Here is an 18,097-nt window from a genome sequence, read left to right on the forward strand (position 1 = left end):
CTCTTTTTCTCACTTCTTATGAAAAATAATTTAAGTACAATTTTAATTAATAAAAACATGAAATACATGGCCAACAAGGGACAACAGTGATCCACACAATTCCCCCAAAAATATACTTTAGTCCGAATTTATCTGAAGTAGAATGTCCCTCACACAGAATAAGCATTATAATAAATAAATGTACTGCATTCCCATAAGGTCATTGGATTAAGACTTAAAACCCAATATTAAAAAAAAAAAAAAAAAACGGACAAACTTATATTTTTAAAAACAATTAATCATAAAGTACCAAATAAATTATAACACAAAACGATATATTTTATGCAGATGCCTTCATGCCTTTAAAGGGGGATATTTTGGTATCAACAAAGCATCTGGAAATTCAGACTCGTAATTCATAATTGCATTTAAGTTAATTCGTAAATAAAATAAAAGATAAAACGTAATTGAAAGCAGATGAACTTTTCTTGTGAAGTTTAGCACTTTGGGTCTATAAACAGGCTGTGAAGTGCAACGATTCATTAGAACGTCCACATTCTCTTTGTATTATCATGACACCCTAGGGTCGGAAACACAGGTGGTCCACATGGTGAAGGCATCTGGGGGTTCAGAAGGTTGTTGCGATGGTGTTGTCCGGTAATCGTGTTGCTGTGATGGTGTGGTGTGTGGCCCCGCCCATATAGCCATGTGTGTGGGGTTATTTTAGCCAATGACCCAGAGAGCACCTCAATCTCCTTACTGTTGCCAGAACACTACCCTAAAGCAATTAAACAGGATTACTGAACCTCTCTCTCTTTCTATCTCTCCTTCCTCCACACCTCTCCTTGTATCTCCTCCTGTTGATTCCATTTCCCTGTCTTTCTCTGCTATGACTCCATTACTTTTCTATAAGTATTCCATCATTCTTTCTTCTCAGTTCCATGCACCACTCCCTACGGTTAGAATTAGAATCAGAATTAAAATCATTATAAGGGATGTGGCTATATACAGTATGTATTTTAACAGCAACATGTACATTTACTGAAGACTTGTTAATAAAATAGTTTTACAACAGATAAAATGTACAATATCAGCACATTTGAAATCCTTCACCCAGCATCACACAAAACATAACAATTTAAATGTTTTGCACTACCACCAGACTCAGCCGACCAGAAGACAAATATAACTCACAGCCAAAGGAACTTTTAGTATTCATAGCACTAGTATTCAGTCAGCAGGTCAATTTCAACCAAATGTTTTCTCCTCCATGGTTTAGAATATTATCTGGATACCTTGTATGGTTCATTCTTGATAGATATGAGCATTATCTGTTCAATCTGACTACTCCTGTCAGTCTCTCTAATCTAAACCCTTCTTCAATCAATCAGATTTATTACCTGACAGTCCACCTTCCAATCTCTCTTTCTTTTTCTTTACCTACATCTCTCGTAACTTTCCCTGTATAAAGACAGTGGAGATGTGGAATTCTGTCACTCTAAACATGCAGGCCTCTGTCTCTCCTCAGTGCCATCTTTCATGCCCTCTGTCAATCATTCTCTATCCACCCCCCCATCCCAACCTCTCTTCATAATCCCACTCTGACCTGAATAAAACCACATGCACAGGACAAGGAGTGTGTGTGTTTGTGTGTGTGTATGGGCGGGTTTGGTGGTTTATGAGGACATTTATTTTAGGCTACAAACTGGTAATTACAAGGGTATTATGTTATAAATGTGGTTTATGAGGACATTTCTAGTGTCCCCATAATTAAAATCACTAAACAATGTTTTTTTGAAAATGTAAAAATGCAGAAAGTTTTTTGTGAGGGTTAGGTTTAGGGGTAGGGTTAGGGGATAGAATCTATAGTTCATACAGTATAAAAATCATTATGTCTATGGAGACTCCTCATAAGGATAGCCGCACAAACATGTTTGTGCGTGTGTGTGTGTGTGTGTGCGCGCGCGTGTGTGTGTGTAAATATTTATGTATAGGTCACAGTGCATAGACACTGTGGCCCCAAAAAGTATTTGGATGCATTTGGACAATTAAGTCACACTTATGGCGGAAAGACATTGCATTAGATACAAAATATCAAACCATGTGGCATCTGTAAACAAATGATAATATACTTTTTCTTAGAACTATCTTAGGGTTTCTAGTCCATTTTTTAAATTCAGTTCCCTAAAAATGTAAACAGGTTTCCAAGCTGAAACACAGGTGTAGTTTATCACATTAACTCTAGACAGTGGAAGTGTCCAAAATGCCTTTTGTCTTAATCTATCTATCTATCTATCTATCTATCTATCTATCTATCTATCTGTCTGTCTGTCTGTCTGTCTGTCTGTCTGTCTGTCTATCTATCTGTCTGTCTGTCTGTCTGTCTGTCTGTCTGTCTATCTATCTATCTATCTATCTATCTATCTATCTATCTATCTATCTACTCTCTTTTCCTCTCACCCTCCCCTATGTCTCCAGATATTAATCTCTCACTCTGTGACAGATTGTCTGTTGTTCATGCAAGAAGACAAAAGGAAAAACTGCTGAGCTTTCCAATCTAACAAATTCCACACGCAAATAAACACACACACATATATAACCCACAAACGCACTGAAAAAATAAAGTAACATGGGTTTTAAAAGACATGATGCTGAGTACATCATGACAGAATTCTCATTTTTAACTACATTACCACACACCCAATACATATTTAAATTTCAATTTCAATTATTATTATTATTTTTCTCTTTTACATTTTTCTGGAGCATATTCATTTTTGTATACATCCACGTGTGTGAAAGAGAGAGAGTGTGTTCATGCTCTGGGTAGCGCTGGTAAGTGCTGGTTAAGTATCATACTGCATATGTCTACATACAGCAGGGGTCTCCAAAGTCCATCTGCAGCCCTCCGACTGCTCCGAGGCGGCCCGTGAGATACTTTAGAAATAGAACAGAATTTGGCCCGCTATGGAGAAATTATATGAAATTCATATTCTGAGCACTGGATATCGCTATCACGTGCAGCTGCTATTCACAGCGCATCGTCTCCGCTAGTGTATTCTGTGTCGTCACCAGTTTCATCCACTGGCAAAGTTCAACAGGAGTTTGAAATACTCCTTATTTCTAAGGATGAAGCGCCCCGCAGAAAGAATTATGCATTTATTAAAGGATTGTCATCAGGTTAGATACTTCAAAAATACGTCAAAAAGATATAAATATAAATAAATGAGTATAATACTTTGTATAAGATGCATCACTGTTCCATTATAAGAGTTCTTTGTGAGTGAAATACCCTATCCTTTGTAGGGCCCTGTAGGGCCTACAAGCATACCATAGAGCACAAATTATGATTAAACCTTGCATTATATTAATTATACAATATAAATATTATGCATAGTGGCAATCTAGTAGCTTCTAGCCATTTTTAAATTATTATAGTGATACGGCCTGTGGCACCTTGTACTTTTTTTCATCATTTGGCCCCCGACCGAAAAAGTTTGGACACCCCTGACATACAGTATGTCTACACATCAAAGAAGTAAATGTCCAATCGGCTCTTTTCCAGACAATGAAAGTGAATGGTGATCACAATTTTCAAGAAAAGATTTTCAGTGAATAACAACATAGTTTCCAGCATATTGTTCACCGATATAGCATAGCACATAGATATACTGGCGGCCAAATGTTTGGAATAATGTACAGATTTGCTGTTTCGGAAGGAAATTGGTACTTTAATTCACCAGTGTCATTCAACTGATCACAAAGAACAGTCAGGACATTACTGATGTAAAAAACAGTACCATCACTATTCATTTTTGATCAAATTTAGACAGGCCCCGTTTCCAGCAGCCATCACTCCAACACCTTATCTTTGAGTAATCATGCTAAATTGATCATTTGGTACTAGAAAATCACTTGCCATTATATCATTAAATGAAGCTTAAGATTGTCTTTGCGTTTGTTTTTGAGTTGCCACAGTATGCAATAGACTGGCATGTCTTAAGGTCAATATTAGGTCAAAAATGGCAAAAAAGAAACAGCTTTCTCTAGAAACTCATCAGTCAATCATTGTTCTGAGGAATGAAGGCTATACAATGCTTGAAACTGTCAAAATAAACTGAAGATTTCATACAAAGGTGTATACAACAGTCTTCAAAGACAACGGACAACTGGCTCTAACAAGGACAGAAAGAGATTTGGAAGGCCACATGTACAACTAAACAAGAGGATAAGTACATCAGAGTCTCTAGTTTGAGAAATAGACACCTCACATGTCCTCAGCTGACAGCTTCATTGAATTCTACCCGCTCAACACAAATTTCATGTACAACAGTAAAGAGAAGACTCAGGGGCGCAGGACTTATGGGAAGAATTGCAAAGAAAAAGCCACTTTTGAAAGAGAAAAACAAAAAGAAAATGTTAGAGTGGGCAAAGAAACACAGACATTGGCAGGGTTGGGGAGTAATGGAATACATGTAACGGGATTATGTATTTAAAATACAAAATATAAGTAACTGTATTCCACTACAGTTACAATTTAAATAATTGGTATTTAGAATTCAGTTACATTCAAAAAGTATTTTGATTACTGAAGAGATTACTTTGCATTTTATTGTCATTTGTTTCATTTAATATTTAGTCCTTTCAGATGGAAAACATTTATACATATAAATGATGCGATCCAAAGTGCATTTGAACAGCGGTGAAACACTTTCTTATGATGTGTTACATTCATACGAGCAGACAGAGAAATAAGTTTGAAGTAAGTTTGGAGCAGAAGAAATAGAAATAAACCTTGTGTAATTTGTCAGCTTTACACTAAGCTAAAATGCTATTTCTAGACATTATACATTCATATGTTTTTATAGTCAAAACAAGTTAAAAAATCTACCAGTGCTGAAGAAGTAATCCAAAGTATTTATAATACGTTACTGACCTTGAGTAATCTAACAGAATACGTTACAAATTACATTTTACAGCATGTATTCTGTAATCTGTAGTGGAATACATTTCAAAAGTAACCCTCCCAACCCTGGACATTGGACAACAGATAATTGTAAAAGAGTGTTATGGATCTTAACCCCATTGAGCTTTTGTGGGATCCGCTAGACTGTAAGGTGCTTGAGAAGTGCCCAACAAGACAGCCACATCTATGGCATGTCACCTGAGTATCTGGACAAACTGACAGCTAGAATGCCAAGGATCTGCAAAGCTGTCATTGCTGCACGCTGAACATTTTGAAGTAGTTTAAGAAGTTCTGATTTTTTTTTTTTTCAAATTGTAATAGTAATTTTTCACGTTATTAATGTCCTGACTATACATTGTGATCAGTTGAATGCCACTTTGGTGAATAAAAGTACCAATTACTTTCCATAAGAGCAAAATCTGTACATTATTCCAAACTTTTGGCCACCAGTGTATATATATATATATATATATATATATATATATATATATATATATAATATCTTTACAACGATTTTATGCTTTTTTGGAGCTTGAAAACCCATTTTGACATTTATTGTATGGAAGACAGTAGCTTAGACATGTTTGTCCAAAAACACCTTGTGGCAGGAGTTACCAGACAGAAAGAAACATTAAATAGGGCTATCGTTTACAATAATTATTCGGTTTGTTTTTTTAAATATATCTTAAGTTCAAACTTAAAGTGCCCATTTCAAGTGATTTTATAAGTAGGCCAAAAATGCAGAAAATTGTACCAAACAATTGGGCAAATTAGCTTCAAAAAGGTGTTTGCATCCCTGTAAATTCACTTGAAATTCACTATTCTCTCACCTATGAGCCAGAGGAGGACAAACATATCACACAACTTCAGAAGTCTAATATGTCATAAAGCGCATGTCTATTTCTCTGTGACTTTATATAGTCTGCTGTAAAGAAATAGCCCCCTCTGCTGGTTATTGACATTTTCATTGTAACGGTGATCGGCAGAGAATCTCAGTGAAGAGACATCAGTTAAATTGGTGTCAGGCCCCACAGTAGCCTTGTCTGATTTAAACCATGTATCACTACAAAATATTCCTACCAAATAATTCAGTTCAACCTTAATTTCTACAACTGTCTCATGGTGAAAGTCCTTGAAATTAGAGTAGCCATACTATTAGGGTAACAAATATCACAAACACATGAACAACCACTAATACTCCTCAGTGACAAAATCAGATGCTGGTGCTCAATGAAATATTCCTTGTGTGAGAGAACCAGAGGAGAAAGTGGACTTTAATATTTTTGACTCTGAGTACTGTGCTCTGGGAAACATTCTTCCTGTTGTATTTTGATCAAATTATACGTGCATGCTGCTGTCTTCTAAATTAGCACCCCCCCTCATTAGTTTTCAGTTACTGATGCCATTGTAGAAATTCACTCTTCACAGTCAACCATGATTAATTTAATTCACGAGTGAAAGTGTCCAATAACAGGGCAGTTACTGAGATTAAGCTAGTTTTATTTGACTGGTCATGTGATCCTAACATGGCAGCTCCCATGAGGGGACCCTCTCCATGCAGAATAAAACAGCTTTTATAAGGTAACTGGTATGACTGGAGTGCTAATGATTTTTTACATATGTTTCAAATTTCTGTTTATTACTTAAGGAGTCAAACTTTTTTAATAAGGAAAAAAAAAAAATACACCTTTAAATATTGATCTTATAATCAATAATGTCTCCTATCTTATTTTTATGTGAAGAGACAACTAAAAGTAAGTCGTAACTTTCCTAAGGAGTGTAAACACTGCGGTGGAAAATATTGCTTCTCCAAAGGAAAATTTTCCCTGCAAATTTCAACCCACCGAAATTCGCAGAAAAATAATAAATAAATCAGAGTAGTAACCAGTTTCACTTTCTGGTTAAAGGAAGTTAAATAAACAGCAATCAGGCTGTTGAGATATAGACACTGCTCAACAGCTGTTGAATAATGGATTCTCCTAAACTTCTATTTTCCTGCAGATGCTGGCACACCAAAACAGGCTAGAATGCATCTTGTGTAACATTTACTTCAGCCGGTAGAGCTACACATTAAGTATTAAAATAAAGACCAGAAAAATGTATATGAACATATCTGCTCTAGATTTTAAACCTACATATTTCACTAAACTACAGTTTTCATTGCTAATTAACATGTTCCAACTTTGGCCATGCAACATTCATAATAGCGATAGGGGCTGCATCGGTTTAGGACTGAGAGTTTGCTTGATGGAAAGTATACTGAATCAATGCATGAATTTATAAAAATATAAAGATTTACCATACTTGTAAAAGCTTAATTCAACATTAATTTTTAATAGGTCAACCGTTGTTATTTGTTTGCACTATTAAAATATATTATATAATATATATCATATTATAATAATAGGCTATTCCTATATTTTTTTATTTTAAGGTTAATTTTACTGGTATTTACTGTGTACTGTGCATGCTAATTTTATTTTATTGTAGGCTGTCATGTGAACTTTTTATTTATTTATTTATTTTTTAATACCATTGGGGTTTCTGAAACTTTCTTTGAATTAGCATCATTTCATCTTCCATTTCCCACAGTTGCTGATTGATTCATTGTATTAATAGACCCTTTTTCAACTGTAGGATCTCCCACAGTTACCATCATTTTCCATAGATTAAATCTAATGCTTATCAGTAGGCCACAGATGATTATTCATGTGCATTTTAAGATGAAGATCTGCTGTAACAGAGGTGGAGAATGATGGGAGGCCCACAGAGTTATATGTCCTTTATGTTCTTTTCTTATTTTGGTGTGTCATTAAAACTAGCTTGTTTGTCTCCTAAAAGGCCATATCTGGGCAGTCTCGTTTTGGGTCCATCTGACTCCAACATATTGGTACTAAATGAAATGTTGTTTTAATTGAATATCATGTTATACATTATATATACATATTCATGATCTCAACATTAGGGAAAAGTAACTCTCATCCCTTCCTAGTTGTAAAGGAAGCTGTAAAAGGTCCATATTAAAATTGTAATACAGAGAAGGACCATATACAGTTTCTAATGGAGTAGAGGAGGCTGAGCATCAGAAAGATACATCTTGTCATTGAATCACCTGACCATCAGCTAAAGGAGGACGCTGTAGGTTACTCTTAATGACAGTATGTCTCATTTATATTTTCAGATAATAGAGTACAATGAACAAGTCTGTAAATTTGTGCATTTCTTATGTACATGAATTAAAGTGATAAGAAATCAAATCTCTAACCTCTATGCTATATCTGTGGTCCATGAAATGATCACATATTATCTGGTTAGTGAAGAATGAGTGAAGAATTGTATTGCTTAAGCTTTGAATTGGTAGACATTACCTGCATATTGATACTATGGAATGTAATTTTATAACATATTAACATTCATTGGCCAGAGAACTGTAAAAAGAATGTGGGTTCTTTAATTTCATGATAATTATATATATGTTAATATTATTAATTTCATGAAATACAATTATTTATTAGAAGGGCTAAATATAAATACATAAAGCCCTCTCTTTACAGTGTGGAGGCATTTCCCATGTGTTTCAGTATTACAATATTATATATTTCCCATTTTAAAAAAAGCACAGTATACACAATTTGTTCACTTTTGAATGCAAATCAGTGATGTGAAACTAGAAATGCCGAGCAGAAGAATATTTGTGAGGTAAAGTACAGATTGCTACATATAATAATAATGCTTTAAAAGTATAATATTGTGCATATTCTGAGCTTCCACACCCATTGTCACTATCAAATGGTCATGCATGTGCCAACAATGTTTGAAACATACTGACATTTACCTGAAATAAACTAACTCTGGAACATCAAGTTGCTATGGCTACTACCAAACCCTGAAGTTACCTTGGTTTTTGGAACCGAAAGTTGAGGTTATCCACTTACTTGGAGTTAACTTACCCAGATAAGTCGCTAAACCTGCTTCTGGAATACCCTCTAGGTCATGTGTTCAACTGTGTTAGTGTGTTTATGACACTAAAAAAACAATTTGTGTAACATCTATTTATTACCACCAGAATATGAGAAGTCTGGAAAATACAAAGATCAGCTTATTTAAATTTCCGAATAATAATAATAATAATAATAATAATAAAAAAAAATAAAAAATAAAAAAAAGGAGCACAAACATGAGGTTACATTGTGTATCACGAGAGGGAAGGATTAAAGTTCTACCCAAACAAGGTGAAAGACTCAGTACTACAGTTCTAAACAAAGATTATTTTTGCTACACTTTGTGACTCTACTGCCGATCTTTAAACTGACAAAAGTGTAAGAGGGAGAAAGACAGGAGAGTAGGATGTTTGTTGAACAGTGAGGATGAATGAGAGGCTGGTTTAGAGCGCCCCCTGTGGCTGCCTGAATTTATAACAGGAGGAGCAGGATCGGCTTTTACTACAATATGAAAAACAATCAAATCAAATAAAAAGACCAGTTCAAACTGATTCAGCGGATTAACTTTTTTTTTTTTCTCTAACAGTGGTAAGAACAATTGATGTATGCATTGTAAAAAAGAAGAAGAAAAAAAAAGACACCATATCAACAATAATAGTCATAATCAATATTACAAGTAACATCTTTTAACCAATAGATGCTGATTTGCAGTTGAATACGATTCTGCTTTGCTGATTACATTACCCACAGACACTCACACAGAGAACAGGTCCAACCCCACACTCACCTCCACTATGAAGGACAGATGGGGACAAGTAAGGGCAAGACAGTTGGAGGAAGAACTTGTATGGGCTGGACAGGTCTAGGATTTAGAAGTGTTAAAAAGGTAAGCAATTTGGGGTTTTAAGGTAGACCGGTAAGGATAGGTTTCAGTAAAGGTGGACTGAGGCAGTTTTAGTAGCACCCTGCTGTGGAAGTTTTCCGCTCCCCTTAAGCAGACTGACCTCAGATACCACCCTGTTCTTCTTTCTCAACAGTGAAGAATGTGTGTGGGGGAAGACTCACTCTCATTACACACATGTTGAATGTGTGGCCAAAGCCGGGCATGAGTGGACCTCGTTTACACTCCCAATGTGAATGTGTGTGTGTGTTTGTGTAAGTGTATGTGTGTGTGTATGTGGGGGTGTGTGATCAGCAGCACCTGTTACATGCACATATAGTTACCCTACGTGTCATTTAGACAGCACTAGCAGACTGAGACACAGTTACTCCCCATCACTGATATTCTAAACTCTACCAAGAAAAGCAGGAGGAGAACAAGTGGAGAGACGAAAAGAAATAAAGAGGCCAATAGAAAGAAGGGGAGCGTCTAAGCACGCTCTCCGCGTATGCGGCGTGCCAGCTGGATGTCTTTGGGCATGATAGTAACACGCTTGGCGTGAATGGCACACAGGTTAGTGTCTTCAAACAGACCGACCAGGTATGCCTCACTGGCCTCCTGCAAAAAACCAACACACAAAACTGATCAGTGCATTACATATTTCTACATGTTAAAAAAAATAAACAGGACAGGACTTTAAACAGGACCAACAAAAATACATACATGCAAAAAAAGTTTAAACATATATGTAATAAATAAAAGTAAAAAGCAAGCCAATATAACAGATATTTATGCAAGCTACATGCACACACACACCTGCAGTGCACCAATGGCAGCGCTCTGGAAGCGTAGGTCAGTTTTGAAGTCCTGGGCAATCTCACGAACCAGACGCTGGAATGGTAGCTTACGGATCAGCAGCTCAGTGGACTTCTGATACCGACGTATCTCACGCAAAGCCACAGTACCGGGCCTGTAGACCACACAAAGAGAGGAAAGAGGCTTAATGCAGTGGTCATCCCAGTAATAAAAACTTTTTTTTTTTTTGTTGAGTCCATGTGCAATTGTAAGCCTGACCGCATGCATGTGTCAAACTAACAACCTAAGCTTTGGTTTGGTGTGTCACTGTTGAAATGTCACCTGTAGCGATGAGGTTTCTTGACTCCTCCAGTAGAGGGTGCGCTCTTGCGGGCAGCTTTGGTCGCCAGCTGCTTACGGGGAGCTTTTCCTCCAGTGGATTTACGAGCAGTCTGCTTAGTACGGGCCATTGCTAGTTGATATCACCTAAGAGATAGAGAGGAAAAAAAAAAAACTATATTAGAACACAGTTGCAAGAAGGGAAGTCATTGGTGGATTTATGACATGCAAGCCAGGAATGTAAAACACCCTATAACTTTATTTGGACTAAATTAACATCCTCTATGGTACTTTCTCTTACTTGTTCAATGCTAATTTTTGAGTCTTGCGCACAAACCGGGTAAACCATAAATTACATAAATTTCTGCAAAAATATTTGTCTACTTTTACACTAGTTTTGCTATTTGACTCCCTGTTCCATTTTCTCTTTCAGGCCACTTCCTCCAGCAGGTCAGATTATTCAGAATAATTAAAAGCAACCACTCAACGTAGGCTGACACAGCCTTTGAAACAATCCAAGGAGACCGTAAAATAACAATAAAAGCAGTACCCAGTAACATTTGAGGACACCAATAAACTAGCCAATCACAGACTTCTCTGCCAGTTGTGGGGGCAGATCAGAGCGTCTAAGCCCCGCCCTAAACCGCAAGATTATGGCTGCAATTTGAACAGCAACTGGAGAGAGTCCATGCACTGAGGCACAGGGGAGGACGCAAACTTTGAAATATAATTCAAAATCTACTGCACGCACCGCAACTAATAAAACACAATACTGTAACAGGCAACCTTGGGTAACTAAATAACTGCTTAGAAGGAATATTTGCCTTGAATTTACGTCGTTTCACCGAAGTAAATATACACACATGAAAGTGGGACGGATTTCACTGTGTCCTCCGACACGCAAAGGAGAGTCTATTTCTCTCGCGTCTCGCCATCGGCTTTCTCATTTTCAGACGATGAGATTTTAATGTTTTAACGCTTAAAACAAACATTATTCTGCAAGAAAGTTTCACAAAGCTGTGGAAAAGTATATCAGAGAGGAGACGGTGATGCATTGGGCCACTTACCTCAGGTGAACGTGTTTTAATTCGCGCGGTGAAATATGTGCTCGGCTTGTATGGCAGTGTCAGTATTTACTATCTCTCACAATGAGAACGGGCGGCCAGAGCCAAAATGGCCGCTATGTCAATAATTTTCTCCCAGAATGCACCTCAAAAAACTGCAAACATAAAATTGCCCACTTTTTCAGTCCCTATTATATTACGATTACGGTCCGTTTCATTTTAGTAAAATATAAAAGCAAAAAACAAAACAACAACAACAAACGATTAATATTAACTATTGATTGAAGCACTGTGTTAGCATATATATTTTTTAAATTTTACGTCAAATCCTTTGTTTTTGTGATTTTGTTCCATCGAGAGAGAGAGAGAGAGAGAGAGGTCATCAAGTTTCCAGAAGACAGGTTGATGGGTTCATCCACCATTACTCGTAGTAATCTGGTTTAGTCAATCAAAGTGACCGTATTTGATTTGACATATTTATACTTTCTCAATTAAGGCCAGTGTTTAGAGCAAAGAGAAGAAAATTAACACACATTGTCCATTTATTTTCATTAAATAGCTTTTGGTTGTTATCTAAAATTGACAAAGTATTTTTAATTTTCATGTTGACACCTATACCTGAGGTATTTTCAGTTCTTTGATTATGTATACAGAATAGTTTTGGGGCCATAATGTATGCCTCAGATGTATCTTTGTGTGTCGGCTATTTGTAATCCTAGATCATTCATACTCATTCAAGGATGACCCACTGGTCCAGGACCAGTGTGAATGGGTTTCAGGCCAATTGACAGAACTTTCACTTGCCTTATCGGCCCAGTACTGCGTTGTTGCTAAATGTTATATTCATTGATCTTGTAGATGTGTTTTTATTGCTTGCAAACTTAAACATTTGGATTTCAATAATGCGTTGAACATTGTTGTTGCGAATTCTGCTGATTTAAATGTAATACCAATGTAAAATTATCTATCATAAAAACATAGATAAGGTTTTGTTGAAATTGTGCGAATGATTTGTGATAGTCTTGGAGACATCAGTAAAAAAAATTAGTTTAAAATTCAATAGTAATGTAAATATGATTTTGCATTATATTCCATTTTCTTTCAGTAATACGTCTCTGTTACGTATGTAACCTCGGTTCCCTGAGATGAAGGGAATGAGACATTGCGTTTGCTAACACATATGGGGAGTGTCCTTCCACACATATTGTGCATATTCTAATATTGGCTATTGTGTTTGAGCCCAACCCTTTTAGGCATGAAGCTGTCCGCTATAAAAGTAAGCGCGCAAACACCATTCCTCAGAATTTTCTGACTGAGGGACAAGGAGCACATCGCTTGCACCTCAAAAGAACTCTGAGTCTTGTTGTGCGGCCAGCGTTCACAATATCTCATTCCCTTTGTCTCAGGGAGCCAAGGTTACGTACATAACCGAGACGTTCCCTTACGACTCAGTACACTTGACATTGCGTTTGCTAACGCATATGGGAAACAGAATCCCATCACCCCGTACTACACGACATAACTTTCCAGAGAGGAAAGATGATGCCACAGTCCCGCAGGACAGCGACCAGCATGATTATGCCGGAAGTGAATGACCCTCATGTTGGGCCTGTGGGGAGCACTCAGAATGAATAAATGAACTATAGTCATATAGTATGAATTAACCCCTTCACAAACCCATTCAGGAAGGGAGTTTATTTATAATGAAAGTGCTTGTGACTTTATGGTAAATTACAATGTGCAGGCGGTTGTGTAAAATGATGGGGAGCCCATACTCAAAGGGAAGGGCATAAGTATATATAAACAAAATAGTGAGCGCTCTAAACAGAGAGGACTTGTGAAGAGAGAGACATTACGTCTAGGTTGTAAAGCCTTGCAAATGTGTTTTGAGAAGACCATCCTACTGCAAAACATATGTCTTGTAAAGACACATCGTTCGTCCATGCCCATGAGGAGGCCATGCCTCTAGTTGAGCGTGCTTTAACACCAATTGGGCAAATCTTACCCTGCAACTCGTAAGCCAGGGCAGTCGCATCAACGATCCAGTGAGAAAGTCTTTGCTTGGAGACGGACATTCCTTTCGTGCATCCTCCATAGCAAACAAAGAACTGATCAGACAGTCTGAACTGGCGGGTACGCTCAACGTATGCGTGTAGCGCCAGCACAGGGCATAACAAATGCAAGGATTGTTCCTCATCCGAATTAAATGGAGGAGGGAAAAAGGCTTGAAGGTTAACCACTTGCGCTCTGAAGGGCGTGGTAAGAACCTTAGGCACATAGCATTTTCTGGGTTTGATAGTGGCTTTTGAAAGACGGGCCAAACTCCAGACATGAATTGTCAATTGATAGTGCATGTAAGTCATCGACTCGTTTTACTGAGGCCAGAGCCAGCAGTAGTGCGGTCTTAATGGAGAGCATGTGCAAATCAACAGAGTCCAAAGGCTCGAAGGGGGGCCTTGTGAGCGCTTTTAGGACCAAAGTTAGATCCCAATTCGGGACTGTAGCTGGCAGAGGTGGATTTAATCGTCTTGCTCCTCTAAGGAACTTTATGATTAAATCATGTTTGCCTATAGTGGCGCTGGCTTCAGGTGCGTGATACACAGATATAATCACCACATAAACTTTGAGCATTGACGGAGTGAGTCCTGTGTCTAATCGCTCTTGAAGAAATATGAGAATTTCATGTATGGGGCAGTTTACTGGGTCTTTGCCATGTGAAAGACCAATCAGTGAAAACATTCCATTTTAGCACATAGAGGATGGTGCTCTGGCCTGTAAAATGGTGTTCATGACAGAGTGTGTCAGTTCTGGCGCATTTAGCACGCTCCGTTCAGGGGCCACACATGCAGGTTCCACAGCTTGGACTGGGGATGCCAGATTGTGCCTTGCGCCTGAGAGAGGAGATCCCTCCTCAGCGGTATTTCCCATGGCGAGCTGTATAACATCTCTATCATTTCCGGAACCATGGCTGAGTGAGCCATTTCAGCACAACCAATAGAATCATTTCCTTGTCCTCTTGGACTTTGCATACGACAGAGTGAATTAGGCACAAGCATATTTGCATTTTGCCGGCCATTTGTGGGCCATTGCGTCCGCTCCCAGCGGGGCTTGGGACTTCGAGTACCAGAGGGGACAGTGGGTATTCTCCACTGAGGCAAATAGGTCAATTTCTGCTTTGCTGAATATTTCCAAAATCCTCAGGACAGTTTGAGGATGAAGTCTTTATTCGCCCAGTATCACCCCTTGTCATGACAATAGGTCCGCACCGTAATTCAGACGGCCTGGGACATATGTCACTCTCAGGGAAAGGAGATGATGCTCGCTCCACAGGAGGCGGTGACGCGTTAGTCTTATCAATGGCGGAGAATGAATTTTTTCAACATTTTGAACAATATTGTGAATGGCAATATTCCTTTCTCGACAAACAACAGAGGAGAGATGGGGAACAGTGTTGTGTGTCTCCAATCGATCGTTTTCGGAGCAGACCCATAAGAAACAGCGAGCTCTGCATTCTGCTTCAAAGGGCTGTGCCCGTCAGGAGCGCTTTAGCTGCACGGGGGGGCTTTCAGCCGGCGCGGGGTGTGCGCTGATATGGCTGCTTCTGTTTGCTCACTGGTGGCTCGCAGGTGGTGGGGCTGAGGCAGTGGGCATGGGGCTTTTGGCCAGGCGCTGGCTCGAAACAGAGCGGGAGCGAACCAGCTGTGACACATTACTCTGTTTCGGCATAAAGTGTCTCATAGCCTGCGAGTGTTGCTGAGTCGTGACGTAACGCTTGGCAAAGTTATCCACAGAGCTGCCGAAGAAGCCGGCTGGAGATAATGCAGCATCCAACAGAGCGGCTTTTTCCTTGTCACGCATTTCTGTGAGGATCAGCTAGATGTGATGATCACGAACTACCAGGTTGCCCATTGACTTGCCAATAGACTGTGCAGTGACTTTCATAGCACGCAACGCTAAGTCTGTTGTGGTGTGGAGCTCTTTGAATGTATCTGGATTGTAGCCTTGCTCGTCCATTTGCATGAGGAGCTTGGCTTGAAAGACCTGGAGCAACGCCATCGCGTGGAGTGCTGAACCATCTTGGCCCGCTGCTGAGGATGCTTTTCCAGCCAGTGCGGATGTCAGTCAACAGGGCTTGGAAGGATGAATGGGGCATGATTTCCACGGCCTTCTACTCGCTGGGCAGAGATGTGCTGCTACCACCGCATCCACAGGGGGTAGTTAGGCATAACCGTTTTCTTCCCCGTGATCCACATTAGAGAGGATGTAATCGCTGCGTGGACAAGCTGAATAGGGTGCGTGCCAGGATTTTGACAGTTCATTATGATCTACAAGACGCAGTCGCTTGACGGCATCCAGACTGCAGGAACCATTCATCAAGGCGAGATTGTGTAAGTTCCTCTGGAGTAGTCCACTCGATATTGAGCTCTTCGACCGCCCCTGAAAGGATGCGAAGCATCTCATTGTCAGTGGCGCGTACACGCTCCTCGCCTTCGCTGAGGGAAGGAGCGGTAGCATTATTCACTGACCACTTGCCTGATGCAGCAAGAGACATGACATTGTCATCATCCCCAGCATCAGAACCACCGAACGAGAAGAGGCCATGCGCTCCTGCAGAGGGCTGGAGCTCATCACGCACATAATGTATCAGCATAGATGCGTTATGTGGAGATTGAGGGGCTCGAGGGGTGTGTGCCGGCATGAGGTGTACCTCAGATTCATCCTGCTCGACCTTGCGGCCCTGCCGTGCCTCCTCGTGTGATCCCTCGGGTGTCACAGAAGAGGCGGGTGGGAGGGTGTGGGAGGCTGAATCGTCCCTCAGAACGAGGCCGATTCGCTTGCGAAGCGTCAAGCGGCGAGGCGCAGTGATGTTCGCTGGAGCACTGCAGGGGAGCGGAGAGACTTCTTGTTGCCGTGAAGATCCTGCCCGCTGACTCGTGTAGTTGACGGCAGATCAGTAGAGGGCTTCTAGACGAGAGATGAATCGCTGTCTTGAAAGAAGAAAATTCTGAGGAATGGTGTTTGCACACCTGCTTTTATAGCGGACTGCTTCACGCCTAAAAGGGCGGATTCAAAAGGAAGGATTCATTTCGGACAGTTCGTTTCCATGTTCAAAAACCAATTCAGCAGTTCTTTTACGTCATTACGTCTCTAGCACATAATTCTAGCATCCCGAACATTTAAATAAAGCCATATGTGAATGCGCATTGCTGATTATTACCTTTTATTCAATTAAGTTATAATAATAATGGCATTTATTGTCATCAGTGTTTCATTCTGTGATCCTGTATGTCGAATACGACTGATATTGATTACATTTTGGATACGTTTCATTCATTAAAGTTTTGCACCTAAAGCAACTAATACATACACTGTGCACAAACGCAGATATGTTCTACATGTCTTACATTTTATTTAATAAAATTAGTCATAAGAATATTTCCAGTTCGTTTTGGTTGTCATTAAAAAACTTACAGTTTGCTCCATGCTCGTTCATGTCCTCGGTACACGCATGCTCATAGGATCAGCAGCTCACACATCAGACTCCTTGGTAATCCTCGGCAAACATCAACAGTTCGTTGACTGGCTCTTTCGGTTCTTTTTGAGTTGGACACGGTCAAAGAACTGACTTTCGATTTTGTCTGTAGGTTTGATTCCTTCATTTCAAACGGGTTCTTTGGTTCAGTAACCGGTCTTGTAACTCGTAAGAGCCACCTGCCTGTATTAGTAACTTCATCGAGTAAAAATGCCTAGGCTACTTAAATCTCAAGACCTTCATTTGCAAATATTTGTAAATAATTAAAAAATAACACAGAAACAAACATCTGTATGTTTTTAAATGTCAAGTCAAGTCATTTTTATTTGTATAGCGCCTTTCACGACACACATAGTTTCAAAGCAGCTTTATAGAAGATCAGGCATTAACAGAAGATAAAACTGTAATGTCTATAATGTCTTAGAGTCATCATTGTGTAGTTTGATAAAATACGATTGTGTATTGTTTAAAAATAAGTAATTAAATAATAATTGTATTTATAACCCCAGTGATCAAGCCGAAGGCGACTGTGGCAAGGAACACAAATTTCCATAAAATGTTGGTTATTGGAGAAAAAAACCTTGGGAGAAACCAGGCTCA

At 39.1% G+C, this 18,097-nt stretch overlaps 1 protein-coding gene across 1 annotated transcript; it reads right to left on the reverse strand.

The window, feature by feature from the left end:
- Positions 1-8,982: 8,982 nt before the first annotated feature.
- h3f3c (H3 histone, family 3C) lies at positions 8,983-12,097 on the reverse strand. Its single transcript, XM_051674406.1, has 4 exons — positions 11,968-12,097; positions 10,904-11,047; positions 10,583-10,736; positions 8,983-10,384 (listed from the first exon to the last, which is right to left on the reverse strand). The coding sequence occupies exons 2-4, from the start codon at positions 11,029-11,031 to the stop codon at positions 10,256-10,258; spliced, it is 411 nt and encodes a 136-aa protein (XP_051530366.1). The 5' UTR covers positions 11,032-11,047; positions 11,968-12,097; the 3' UTR covers positions 8,983-10,255.
- Positions 12,098-18,097: the final 6,000 nt, after the last annotated feature.

Source organism: Myxocyprinus asiaticus, chromosome 3 (genome assembly GCF_019703515.2).
Source record: "Myxocyprinus asiaticus isolate MX2 ecotype Aquarium Trade chromosome 3, UBuf_Myxa_2, whole genome shotgun sequence".
Classification (NCBI taxonomy): Eukaryota; Metazoa; Chordata; class Actinopteri; order Cypriniformes; family Catostomidae; genus Myxocyprinus; species Myxocyprinus asiaticus.